This window comes from Hippopotamus amphibius, chromosome 6 (genome assembly GCF_030028045.1).
Source record: "Hippopotamus amphibius kiboko isolate mHipAmp2 chromosome 6, mHipAmp2.hap2, whole genome shotgun sequence".
Taxonomy (NCBI): Eukaryota; Metazoa; Chordata; class Mammalia; order Artiodactyla; family Hippopotamidae; genus Hippopotamus; species Hippopotamus amphibius.
In genome coordinates this window covers 44,433,974-44,447,425 of record NC_080191.1, presented here as the reverse complement: position 1 = coordinate 44,447,425, position 13,452 = coordinate 44,433,974, and the positions used below count along the sequence as shown (strand labels likewise).

Below are 13,452 nucleotides of genomic sequence, written 5' to 3'. Positions count from 1 at the left end.
ATTACTTTTAAAGGTCCAACAATAAAACCCCCTACTTCTCACAAAAATTATGAAAGCCAGAGAACAATAGAACATTTTCAAAGTTCTATAAAAAATTAACTGCCAACCTAGAGTTCAAATTCCCAGTGAAAATAGCCTTCAAATTTGAAGGTGAAATAGACATTTTCAGACAAAAACTAAGAGAATCTGTCAGCAGCAAAGCTGCACTAAAAGAAATATTAAAGAGAATTCAGAAGAAAATTGATCCCAAAAGGAAAATCAGAGATGCAGGAAGGTATGAAGAACAACAGAAGAAGTGGTTACTCGTAAATAAACATTGACTATGTAAAATAATAGTAGTAAAGCCTCGTGAGGTTAATATATATGTTTTAATGTCTTTGTGTATTTTATATATATATGTGTACGTGTAAAATTAAAATATTTGAGAACAAAAGCATAGAAACTGAGCAGGGAAGAAAATGGAGTGAGAGTTCTATGCTCATTGCATTATCTCAGAGGTGGTAAAATAACCCTAGGATAAGTGCTGTAATCTCTATGGTAGCCATAAAAGAACTGCTAAAGAATTTACAACTAATCTAAAAAATATTTAAGGTAATTCTAAAAGAAGACAAGGAGAAAAACAAAATATAAAATAGTAAATAAGAATAGTAAAATGGTGGACTTAAGCCCAAATATATCAGTACTTACATAAATGTGAACAGGCTAAATTACCCAAGCTAAAAGTCAAAGATAATCGAATGTTAAAAGGAAACCATCACCACCATATTCTGTTTACAAGACATGTTCCTTAAATATAAGGACACAGAAAGTTTGAAAGTAAAAAGAGAGGAAACAATATACCATGAGAACACTAAGCTTGGATTCAGAAATGCTATAAATCCAGGGCTCACAGCTGACTTTTGCACATGGCCCCCCCATGGAGAGCCAGTATCCTCTGAGATCAGAATTTCAACATAAACCCATTCTGGAAAGTTTGTATAACTTAAAGGAGTAAATTACTGATGTGTATTTAAAGTGTGCCTATTATTACATTTCATTAAGTCTTTTAAAAGAAAAAGAGGAGACAAACAGGCCAAAGGCAGAAATAATGGCAGAGGATGTAAAAGATCTAGATTTATATTCTTTAACAGATGTTGGCCAGAGAGGCAGCTGTTAAAGTTGTGGTTGTATAGCAATTTTTGAGGTGGGTCATCATGAATAAAACAATATCAGGTAAAAACCAAAGCGTAAGTAATTTTTCACAAAAAAAAATGGATTTCTTAACCAAGATAATTAGTTTCTAAATAACCAAATTGAGTATTTAAAGATTATTAAAATTACATGAATTATTAGAAGAGTGTATATCCCTTGACTTACAAAATAAATGACTGTATTTAATTCATTGCCATTTTTTTCTCTCAAGGGTAAGTTAATTATGGTTCAGATACCCTCAGTTATTATCTTCAAGGAAGGGAGCCATACCAATCACCTCATTACAGATGATATTGGGCCCTATTACTAGGAAGTGACAAATGGTAAACCTGTTCAGTTAAAAATTTCCAGGGCCAGCTGACTTGTGCAGCTGCACACAAATCTTTTGGATTCAAAAAGGAAAAGATATATAGAGAAATGAAGCGTGGTAACACTGTAGAGAAATCCACTTTGGCCACTTGCATCCTTTCTGAAAACCAGTCTTGGACAACCCTAAAAAGGAAAATACAGAAATTTAATTCAGAACACTAATATCTGAAATGGGTTAAAATCTAGTATAAATATTGGTCACCGTTCTTTCTCTAGTGTTCTACCTATTAAAAAGTTAAGTCCCAATTAACATAAGGCTAGATTTTTAAGACTGCTGTATCCACTGTCAGTGATCCATTCTAAAGAGGGAGATGAATTACAAAAATATCTAAAATCCACAAGGGAAAAAATCTGAAATAAACATAGCTGTTTAAGATATAAATCTGGGGACTTCCCTGATGGTTAAGAATCTGCCTGCCAATGCAGGGGACACAGGTTCAATCCCTGGTCCAGGAAGATCCCACGTGCTGCAGAACTATTAAGCCCATGTGCCACAGCTACTGAGCCTGTGAGCCACAGCTACTGAAGCCTGCATGCCTAGAGCTCGTGCTTCATAACAAGAGAAGCCACCACACTGAGAAGCCTGCACACTGCAATTAGAGAAGGCCCATGTGCAGCAATGAAGACCCAGTGCAGCCAAAAAATAAAAATAAATAAAAATTTTTAAAAAGATATAAATCTGTTTTTTTTTTCCTTTTCCTATACCCAAATTCAATAGATCAGCAAATCCTGTCAGCTCTATAAATATATGTCCCCAAATATGTCCCCCATTCCAGCCACTTCTCTCCACCTCACTGCTTTCACTCTGGTCAGGGCACCTCTACCTCTCTCCTGGGCAGTTGTAGCCACCTACTGACTGCCTCCCTGCTTCCACTCCAGTCTTCCTAGAGCCCATTCTCCACACAGCAGCCCGGGTGGTTTTTAAAAATGTACATTACATAATGTCCCTCATGCAAGTAAAACCCTACAATGACTTCCCAATGCAATTAGAATAAAAACCTATAGTTCCATCACCCTTAGTAGTGAAATAGTAAATGCTTTCCTCCTAACACAGCAAGATTATCTGCACTCACTCCTGTAACATGGAATGGAGGTCCTAGCCAGTTCAATCAGGAAAGAAAAAATAGTAAAAGGTGTACGTATTGGAAAAGGAGCAGTAAACTGTCTCAATTTATGTACTGTGTATGTAGAATCTATAAAAACAACTATTTAAATTGTTGAGCTAATAGTAAAAATTTGTTGATAATTTTCTTTTTTTTTTTTTTTTGGATGTTTATAGAATCTATAGCAACATCCCCTTTTCCATTCCTGATATTGCTAATTCATATTTTCTCTCTTTTTTCCTGGTTACTCTTCCTTGGAGTTCATTGATTTTATTACTACTTGTAACAAACCAGCTTTTGTTTTCATAGATTTTCTCTATTGTTTGTCCATTTTCTATTTTATTGATTTCCACTCATCTTCATTTCTTTCCTTCTACTTACTTTGGGTATAATTTGCTGTGTTTTTCCTCCAGTTTCTTAAGGTGGAAATTGAGAATTAATTTTAAACCCTTTTTTTCTTTAACATAAACATTTACATTATATTATTTTCCCGCTAAGCTGTGCTGCAGCCCACATGCTTAGCCATGTTGTATTTTCATTGTCATGCAACTTGAAATATTTTCTAATTTCCCCTGTGATTTCTTCTTTGACCATAGGTTGTTTATAATTGCTGTTAATTTCTAAATATTTGGGGCTTTTTTTAGATGTTTTGTTTTTATTAATCGCAAAATTTATTGCATTGTTGTTAAAGAGCATGCTTAATAAGATGTCAACAATTTTGAAATGTATTGAGTCTTAGTTTATGGACCAGGAAATGTATCTTGATAAATGTTACTTTGCTCATAAAAAGCACATATATTTGGAAATTGTTGTGTTTAGTTTTCTATAAATATTAGTTCAAGGTGGATGAGAAGATTGCTCACTTTTTCTATATTTTTACTGATTTTTTTCTTTAGTTCTAGTCTGTCAGTTTTTGTTTCGTGTAATTTGAAACTGTTATTTGGTACATAAATGTTTATAATTGTTATGACTTCTTGATGAATTGTTACTTTTCTTATTATAAAATGTCTATCTCTGTCTCTCTGGTAATATTCCTTGTCTTGAAGTCCATTTTGTCTAATGTTAATATTGCTATCCTACTTTTATATGCTTACTATTTGCATGGTGTATATTTCCCTGTCCTTATACTTTACCAATCAGTGCTTTTATTTCTAAGTGTATCCCTCATAGTCAATATACAGTGAGATTTTTTAGTTCATTTGACAACTATTGCCTTTATTTGAGGATTTAGTCTGCTTTTATTTAATATAATTATTGTTGTAGTTGAACCCCGCCTCAATTTTGTTATTTGTTATTTGGTTGTCCTATCTGTCTTAAGAAACTTTATTCCTCCTCTCCTGCCTTGGTCTGAGTTAATAAATATTTTGTATTCCATTTTATTTTAAAAAAAGTTTTAATCATGATTTTCTTTAATTAATTAATTAATTGATTGATTTATTGGATGCATTGGGTCTTCATCGCTGCACATGGGCTTTCTCTAGTGGTCGCGAGCAGCGATCAGGGGGCTACTCTTCATTGTGGTGCTTGGGCTCCTCATTGTGATGGCTTCTCTTGTTGCAGAGCACGGGCTCTAGGCACACAGCCTTCAGCAGTTGCTGCACATGGGCTCAATAGTTGTGGCACACAGGCTTAGTTGCTCCACGGCAGGTGGGATCTTCCTGGAGCAGGGATCAAACTCGTGTCCCTGGCATTGGCAGGCAGATTCTTAACCAGTGTGCCACCTAGGAAGTCCCTGTATTCCATTTTAATTCCTTTATTAGCTTTTTAGGATATCTTTGCATTACTTTTTAAAATTTTTGCTAGGAAGTATTGACATGACATACATCTTTAATTTTTCATAGTCTACTTAGAGCTATTATTCATGTAAAATTAAAGACCAGTGCAACAATATAATTCTCACCATCCTTTGTGCTTTTGTTTTCATCTCTATGGCATCTACTTATGTTATAAACTCCACAATACATTGTTTTTGCTTTAAATAGCCATATGTCTTTAAAATAACTTCAAAATTTTCTATTTTCTTACATGTTTATCATTTCCTGTACTCTTCATTTCTGCTTATAAATCCAAGTTTCCATCTGGTATCAATTTCCTTAGCCTGAAGAACTTCCTTTAGCATTTCTTTACTGCAGGTCTTCTGACAACAAATTTTGTCAGTTTCCTTTTATTTGAAAATGTCTTTATCTCATATTAATATTTGTAATACTATTATGATGCCATTAATTAATTTAAATAATTATCATCCTGTAGCCAGTCTGGTTTCTACTGTATCCTATTTGTCTTCTTCCTCTGTCACTCCCATATTATTTTAAAGCAAATCCAAGACATCATATAATTTCATCCCTAAATATTTCAGTGTGTATCACTAAATAAGAAAATTTTTTTGAACATATACTACATATAATACTATCATCATACCTTAACACATTCAACAATGATTTCTTAATATGATATCCATCAAGAAAACTTCTTACAAGCATGCCACCTAAGCACAGATAGATCACCAATGAATACAAAATCCAAGCCCCCACTCAAGTGATCTTCTTGGAAGCTATATAGACCTTAGGCCAAAGAAACATTTCCTGGCCCATGAAGGATGTACTTCTGGCCCTGCAGCTAACAACTATATGCAAAAAAAGGACACTTAATACCTGATTGTCCTCTTTATATATTATCAATGAGCATCTGCTATAGTCCCAAGCCACCAGATAGCCATCCAGGCATCAGTAAATCACGCTCTTCCCTGAAACTCCTGATTTCCTCCAAACTCAGCAGATTTACAGATATTTGTGACTAATCTCACAGCTGATTGGAAACTTTGATATAAGAACCTACCAGAACTCATTTACCTAAGGCCACTGGGACTACAAGATTTTTTCTCGCTGCTAAGTGGCTACTGCTGCCCTATTACTGGGTCCTGATGGACACAGATTAACTCACTGAAAGAAAAGTGGTGACTCTGAACAGATTTCATACTGCAATCGACCTTCTCTGACCTAAATTCCCACAAGGTGGGTCAAGCCTCAGAAAGTTTCAATGTGAAATGAAAGTGGCACCTCCAATTAGGGACAAAAAAGACCTTAGTTACCCTCACCAACAGGTTGTTGAGTATCCATTAGACCCAGAGATAGTCTTGACCATGAATTTACAAACTTTTGGTTTAACTGGAGCTTCATTTACAAGTCTTGGAGAAGGAAATGTTCTACCTTGCAACAGAACATCAATTCATACATGTAGAAGGAATTAAGAAATGAGAAAATCACCATTTGGCATCTATCACGGTAATAATGCTTCATATTAGAATCATCAAAGAATGCTAAAGCTAGCGGGTAAAAGTTTGATGAGGAAAAAGATACTTGCATAGATTCAAATACTTTTAAATTATTTTAAAACTAATTATGCAAATCCTTTTTAGTTGCTTATTAATAAATACAAAATGCTTAATAATTAACCATCTTAACCAAGTGGTAAAGTCAGATCACGAACAGTGGGACAAATTGACATGGTATTCCCCCAACTTGATCCACTGAGAAGAATACAGCATCAAGTCTGTGTTATTCCTGCCAAGAATGTATGACCTTAATGTAATCTTGAGGAAACATCAGCCAACCCACAAATTGAAGGTCATTCAACCAATTAGCAGATCTGTACTCTTCAAATGTGTCAGGTAAGAGAAGACAAGGAAAAACTGAGGAATTGCTCCACATGGAAGGTGGCTATAGAGACGTGAAAACTAAACTGAATACCACAGGTGACCCTGGGTTGGATTTTGGACTGAGAAGGAAAGGACAATTATAAAGGACATTGCTGAAACAGTCAGGATGCTGAATGGAGTCTGTGCATTGGACAGTAGTGCTCAATCAATGCTGATTTCCCAATATTGGAGGACGTACTCTGATTTTTCAGCAGAGTGTCGTTGTTTAAGAAACATACTGAAATGCTTAGGGTTAGTGGGGCATTGTGTTTACAACTCACTCTCAAATATTTGGAATAATAAGGCAAAAATGGTAAAATGTTAACAATAGAGGGATCCAGATGAAAAGTTTAAAGAAATTATTTGCACTAGTTTTGCAACTTTTCTGTAAGTTAAATTTTATTGTTAAAGGTGGTTTTTTTGGTTTTGGGTTTTGGTTTTTGTTTGTTTTTTAAGAAGCAGCTACTCGCTTCAGTTCCAGGGTTTAATGATTGCCTATTATTTTTGTGTGTTTCTATTCCCTTGACTTTAAGTCACTGCTTTTTCTTGGTCCCTGGTCATGCAGCTTTGTCATAACTGGAGACAAAACAGAGTGGCTTAAAATGAACCAACAGTCTAGGATAGGGTGGGGGTGAGGTGTGAGCAGGAGGGCAGAGAATGGAGTTGTGCGTGTCCTGGAAGCACAGAGTACCCACAGGCAGAAGTGTCCCTGAGGAATCCTCTCAGTATTGATAGAGATTAACATTCAGACTGAAGGAGACTTGTGACCATACCAAGGACAGTTAGTCCCAGTGGATTCATGACCTCAGCTGCTCACTGTCTGCGGTAGGCTTCACAATCATTCCACTGGCCCTTGAGAGACAATTTGCTCTTATTTGGAATTCTAAAACAGATCAATAAAATAAGATGCAAACCAGAAATGTTTTCAGCCTCCTTTTCAGAGATGGCTCTCAGTATCTTTAGAGTCTCTTGTCCCCATCTCCCACAGCATCTACTGTTCCATCCCAGCCAAGCAAAAGAGAATTGAGTCTGAGTTGCTTTTTAAAGTAAACCTTAATTATACATGTTTTATATTTGTTCCTAGTCTGCGCTGCTACAAGGACACATTCAAGTGTAATGAATCTTAAGTAAGAAGGAAAGAAAATGCTTCAGTCACATAAAAAAAAAAAAAATCAGTACATGAGGAGCAGAGAACTAGGGTGGTTTGCAGTAATGACATTGCGGCTCATTGCGTTTTAGTTAATGTTGCAAAGTTAGAAATCCGTGAAGAGAAATAACAACATGTGAAGAGACAATGAACGTGATGTGCTTTGCTCATTTGTTGTGACAAGGATAGCTTCATTTAAATAATTCATGATAATGCCTTGCAGTGTGCTACTCAATGCACAATGTGTGCTTTGCAAAAATAGCAAGGCTTAGCAATATGGGACTTGAATCTAATTCTCTGCTCTGAAATTTCTGATAAGTAGAAAGAAGCTGGGACTTTCCTGGTGGCACAGTGGTTAAGACTCCAAGCTCCCAGGTTCCATCCCTGGTCAGGGAACTAGATCCCACATGCTGCAACTAAGATTTCGCATGCCACAACTAAGAAGCTGGTGAACCACAACTAAGGAGCCCACCAGCCACAGCTAAGGGGGCACATGTGCCACAACTAACGAGCAAGCAAGCTGCAACTAAGGAGCCCACCTGCTGCAACTAAGCCCTGACGTGACCAAATAAATAAGTAAATAAAACAAATTAAAATTAAGGGGAAAAAAAAGAAGTATAAAGAAGCTGCGAAAATTATGATGAAATGGCTGAGGGAACAGGTTGGAGAGGTGGCTGGGAGAGGGCTGAGGGGACTTGGCAGAGGTCCCTGCTTTCTGGTGGCCTAGGTGGCACCTCCTCATCTTGTCTGGTGGCTTTACACACACGCGATGGCATGGCAGGGTCTGTGTTAGGTAGGTTTCCACCTGGAGGCCAGTGTCACACAGCATAACGACCTGGGGTGTTACAGAAAATGCATAACAGCGCACTGAGGTCTCTGGTGAGTGAGAGAGCATAGCTGGGTGTGGGTACAGCAATAAGGAGAGTGACTGAAGTGGGTTTGTTTGGTTTTTTTAAGATTTTAAAATAATTTGTAGATTCTGATTCATAAATAGTTAAATGGATACAATAAAAGCATAAAAAATTAGAAGGTGACATTTGGTACAATTACGGGTGATTGGTATTTTCCTCTTTTTGTGTATTCACATTCTCCAGTGTGTCTACAAAGGCCTGATTTTACTATTGAATAGAAAACAAATGCCCAAGGCTTTCACGCAAGTCATCCCCTCCAGGTGGAACACTCATGCTCCAAGTCAGCTTGTCTGTCTCCTACACATCCTTCAGATTCTAGCCTAAATGTCAAACCCTCAGGGAAGGCTTCCCTGAGCCCCTGGACTAGGTGAGGTCCCAGTTACTTTTCCTTTGTCACTTCGCACAAGCATAGCTATTTCTTTGATATCTATTGGGTTGGCCGAGCCTGCCCTTGGGTTGTGGAAAATAAAGGATAATGCCTGCATGGGGATGTGGCATCGCTATGAGTGCAGGATGACTTCCCTTGTGTGATTCTTATTACTATATGACTTGTGGCCAAGGAAGCAATGTGGTTCTGAGGAAGGAGTAAGAAACTTCCTCTGGAACCAGCATGGTAGATGCAAGTCACGTGGCTAGTAAAAAGCTATTTTTGCAACAATATAGGTAAACATACAAGGTGATGTTAGTGGGTTTTGGGGGTGATGTTTCTGTGGTACTGCCAGAATCCTCTCACCTGCCCAACAGGCTGACTCCGCCTGCTCTCCAAACACGTCCCTGCGGGAGGCTGCTCTCACACACTGAGCCCTGCCTACTTAACACCATTATCATATCCTTTGCCAAAACCCGTATCCATTACACTTGAGGTGCACTATAGTGTAATCTAAGCACTATTTTTTCCTTTCTCTCTGACCCTCAAATTTAGTCCTTTTTTGGACTCATTCACCATTTAAAGTCTCTTCCAGAAGGCTGGAAGCCCCATAAAAAAAAATTACGGTGACCGTCGTTTGCTGCTCTGTCTCCAGCACCTGGTATGGTGCTTGTAACCTAGCAGGGGTTAAATAGATATGTGTAAATTAGAATAAAGGATGAAAAAAGAAATTGAAAAACAGGAGGAGAAAATCGCTGCTTGTATTAATTTCCTGCTCATTATAACAAATTACCACCAACTAAGTGGCTTAAATCAGTACAAATGTATTCTCTTAGAGTTCTGGAGATCACAAGTCTGAAATCAGTTTCACTGGGCTATAGTCAGGGTGTTGGCAGAGCTGGTTTTTTCTGCAAGCTCTGAAGGGAGAACTTATTTCCTTGTCTTTTTCAGGTTCTAGTAGCTGCCTGTATTCCTTGGCTCAGGTCCCCTTTATCTTCAACGTCAGCAGCATAGGATCTTCAGGTCCCATCATCTCTCCTATCATCCCATTATCTTCTCTTCTGACTCTGATGTCTCTGCATCCCTTATAAGGACAGTTGTGATTATGCTGAGCCCCAATGATGCAGGATAATCTTCCCATCACAAATCCTTAATCACATCTGTGAAGTCCCTTTGCCGTACAAGATAACATTCATAGGTTCCAGGGATTAGGGCCTGGACATATTTTGAGACAATTTGGACATAATTTGAAGACAATTATCCAGTCTACCACAGTGCTCTAAAGTTCTGAAACATGCAAAATACTCCCGATTATTTCCAGTGGTGTATGTTTTACTGTCAAATATCCAGTGAGATGCATGGACATTCCTCTTTTCCCATTTTAGGACCAGTTTTAGTCTACTAAAATATGAACTTCAGAGGGTAGGAGTCTTTTACACTCTGTTTAGTGTTAAATCCCATGCACCCAGAACTGTGCTTGGCATGCAGTAAACCCTTGGTAAATATTTGTTGAATGCTGGATGAATAGACTTTAGCTTTTGTTATCCATTATTTACTTCCTCTTCTTTAGATAAAATAATCTCAATTTCTATTTGGTGGTCCATGTGGTTCTACAGGAGCTGACTCCCTCCCTGACTCCAAAAAGTACATGGTCAATGCTAATTAAATTCATGTGTGTCAAGCCCATCTCTACAGCCACTGGCAGAAGCGGGCATGGACCCAAACTAGTCCACAGTGAAGTCAAACAAAGAATTTTTTTTTCTGGACATCACTGAGGAACCATAATAATGAAGCCATGACTGCCGAAGACGGAACAGAGGGGCAGAAAGAAACAAGTCGTTGGTTTTATTACTAAACCTTTGGATCAAGCTTCGAATGCAGCCAAACCTATCTCTGGGTTTTCCAATTACATGAGAGTAAAATATTTCTTTTATTATTTGTGTCACGTTTAAGGTTACTTATAATAAAACATTCTAAAACCACTAAGAAGCATCGCAAGTGAAAGACGAAAAACCTACAGAAACTGAACAGATAATTTTGTTTTGTTAATTAAGAACAGAAGAGAGAGGACCCTCATACAGTCTGTGTCCCTTCCTCCAAGAAGGAGCAGATGAAGAGGTGGAAGAAGCCTTGGGGCCTTCAGGGCACCCAGGCCTTGTGTCATACACTTGGCTGTGGACCAAATCGCCTTGGGAACTTAGTAAGAACAGCGTCCTCAGCCCCATCCCAGGTGTGTTGAGCCAAAATGTCCATGAGAGAGGCTCACAGTTCATGTTTTCAACAAACTCCAAGTGATTTTAATGGGCTCTCCCTCCTCCACATCGGTGAACTTGACTTCCTGTTGATAAAAGAGGCAACCTAGCAGATCCTGATGTTGATGCCAAAATCAAGCACACAGTATTGAATACGTGTTTGGTGTCCTTAGGAAAATGTATAATCCTAGTTGAAGCCCTGAATTAATTAAATACTTAGACTCTGTGTGAGGGGTTGACAGGCTCTCTACTATGTGTAAATGACATCAGTTTGACTCCTAAATGCTTTTTTTTCCCCAAATCTAGCTGGTTTTTAGCTAGATTCTGGAGAGTTGGTATGACAGCTAGATAAATGGACCACTATGGACCATTTTTAAACCTATTTATCTTTCACTTTTTTTTTTTTAAGAAATTGTTTGTTTGTTTAGGCTGCATTGGGTCTTTGTTGCTGCGTGTGGGCTTTCTCTAGTTGCAGCGAGCGGGGGCTACTCTTCGGTGTCGTGCGCGGGCTTCTCAGTGCTGTGGCTCCTCTTGTTGCGGAGCACGGGCTCTAGGTGTGCGGGCTTCAGCAGTTGTGGCTCACGGGCTCAGCTGTTCCATGGCGTGTGGGATCTTTCCAGACTAGGGCTCGAACCTGTGTCCCCTGATTGGCAGGCAGATTCTTAACCACTGCACCACCAGGGAAGTCCCCACTTTTCTTAAATAAGGAAAATCAGCGCAGCTCCAGGGTTAGGGAATTCAAGGACTCAGTGCCTTCAGGGATTGAATATTTTCTGCATTTTCACTTTGCCTGCTGAGTAGATTGCTTTGGTCCTCAAGCTTGTTCCCTGAGGTAGTTCCCAGATGACTGACTACTGTGAGCAGAAATCTGCACACAACAGAAACCACAGGCTATAGGGTGGAAGAGGGCATGTCCTCTCCTGAGTTCCTTTTTAGGTCCCTTTGAGAGTGAAGAAAACTCTCTCAGAAACTCTAGCAGCCACTCTCTTGTGTTTCCTTGGGCAGAATTGATACCTACATGCCCTTTCCTAAACCAGACACATCAAGGAGGATGGAATGACCATGATTCTGCCCAGCTCTGACTCACTGTCCACCACCCCTGAAGCACATGATACCTGGGGGAAAACAGGGCTTTGTCAGGAAGATGGAGAGGAAGTGGGGAATGGCGTGGGCAGGCGAATGTGTGTGGTGGACAGTGTCTAGCCCACTAAACAGGAATCGATGCAAGAAGAGGAAGGATCTCCAGCTGCCCAAGCTTCTGATCTACCCAACCCTTAAAGACGCCTGCCCTTTCCCTTCCCTTCAGGGCACTGACTTATCTCAGTCCTTGCTCCCTTTTCACTTAAGATACTACATGGGGATGTTTTATAAATGGATAAAAGTGGTTTTAAGATCTGGTAGTGCAACTCTTACTAATTTTTTCTTTGTATTTAAATTTTTTGTAGCTGTTGTAGTCCATTTTTTCCCCAGATTAGCTTTAGAATCCATTTCTCAAAGTCCATAAGAAAATGCTATTTGGGGATTTGTATCGGGATTGAACTGAATTGAAAGATTAATGTGGAGGAACTGGCATCTTTAAACATAGCATATCTATCTGTTTATTCAGGGGTTTTTTTCTACTATCCTTTAATACAAGTTTCTAATTTCCTTCATAAGGGTCTTGCACTTATCTTTTTAGTTTTATGCAACATACATAGGAAGCAGAGCTGAGAGAAAGGAGAGAGTGAGCCCTGGTAACATTGAATCTAAGGATCCAGCGCAGCCTAAAGCGAGACACATCTTAAGTCAATAAATTCCTTTTTCTTCTTTGGCTGGTTTGAATTCCACTTCTGTTATTTGCACTTGAAAGCATTCTGACCATGACATCAAAAGAATACACAGAGAGGGTAGGAGGAAAGATGACAGGCGTTCACCGAATGCTTACTCTGTGTGTAATAAGAGCATCCTCTTGCTTCTAGGACTTGCTAGCCATTTAGGTCTCACGGGGAGCGACATCTACTCTTATTCTGCCACAACCCTCCTGAAAATTTCCTAAAGAAATTTTTAAATACAAAATAGAGAGAAATAGTCTCTTTAAACCTTGTTTCCATTTTCCAATGAATTGTCTGTGGATTTGACTCTTCCTACGCAGAGGGTAAACGACACTGGGTAGATGTGGAAGCTAATATCATGTCCTTTATAAATGGCTGGAAGCATTACCAGGGCTGCTACATTTGAGAAGCTGTGCAGTGGACACCTTTAGGAGGTGCCATTCACACAGGTGGTAGAGTAAATTAGCACCCCCTGGAGGTGTGCGATGTGGCACACTTGGGTGTCATCACTATGCATAATTCCTTTTGGAATTGCTTTATGGAGGTCTTGAACTAAATAATGAAAAGTCTTCAAAGAAGCAAAGTATTAGTAATATCCTATATTCTA

The 13,452-nt window shown here is 38.7% G+C and overlaps 1 protein-coding gene across 1 annotated transcript in view; it reads right to left on the bottom strand.

The window, feature by feature from the left end:
* ECT2L (epithelial cell transforming 2 like) overlaps window positions 1-13,452 on the bottom strand; it is a 60,019-nt gene that overhangs the window by 39,560 nt on the left and 7,007 nt on the right. Inside the window, exon 3 of the mRNA XM_057739805.1 lies at window positions 1,521-1,683. Within this exon, the coding sequence (XP_057595788.1) occupies window positions 1,521-1,683 (163 nt within the window). The remainder of the gene's footprint in view (window positions 1-1,520; window positions 1,684-13,452) is intronic.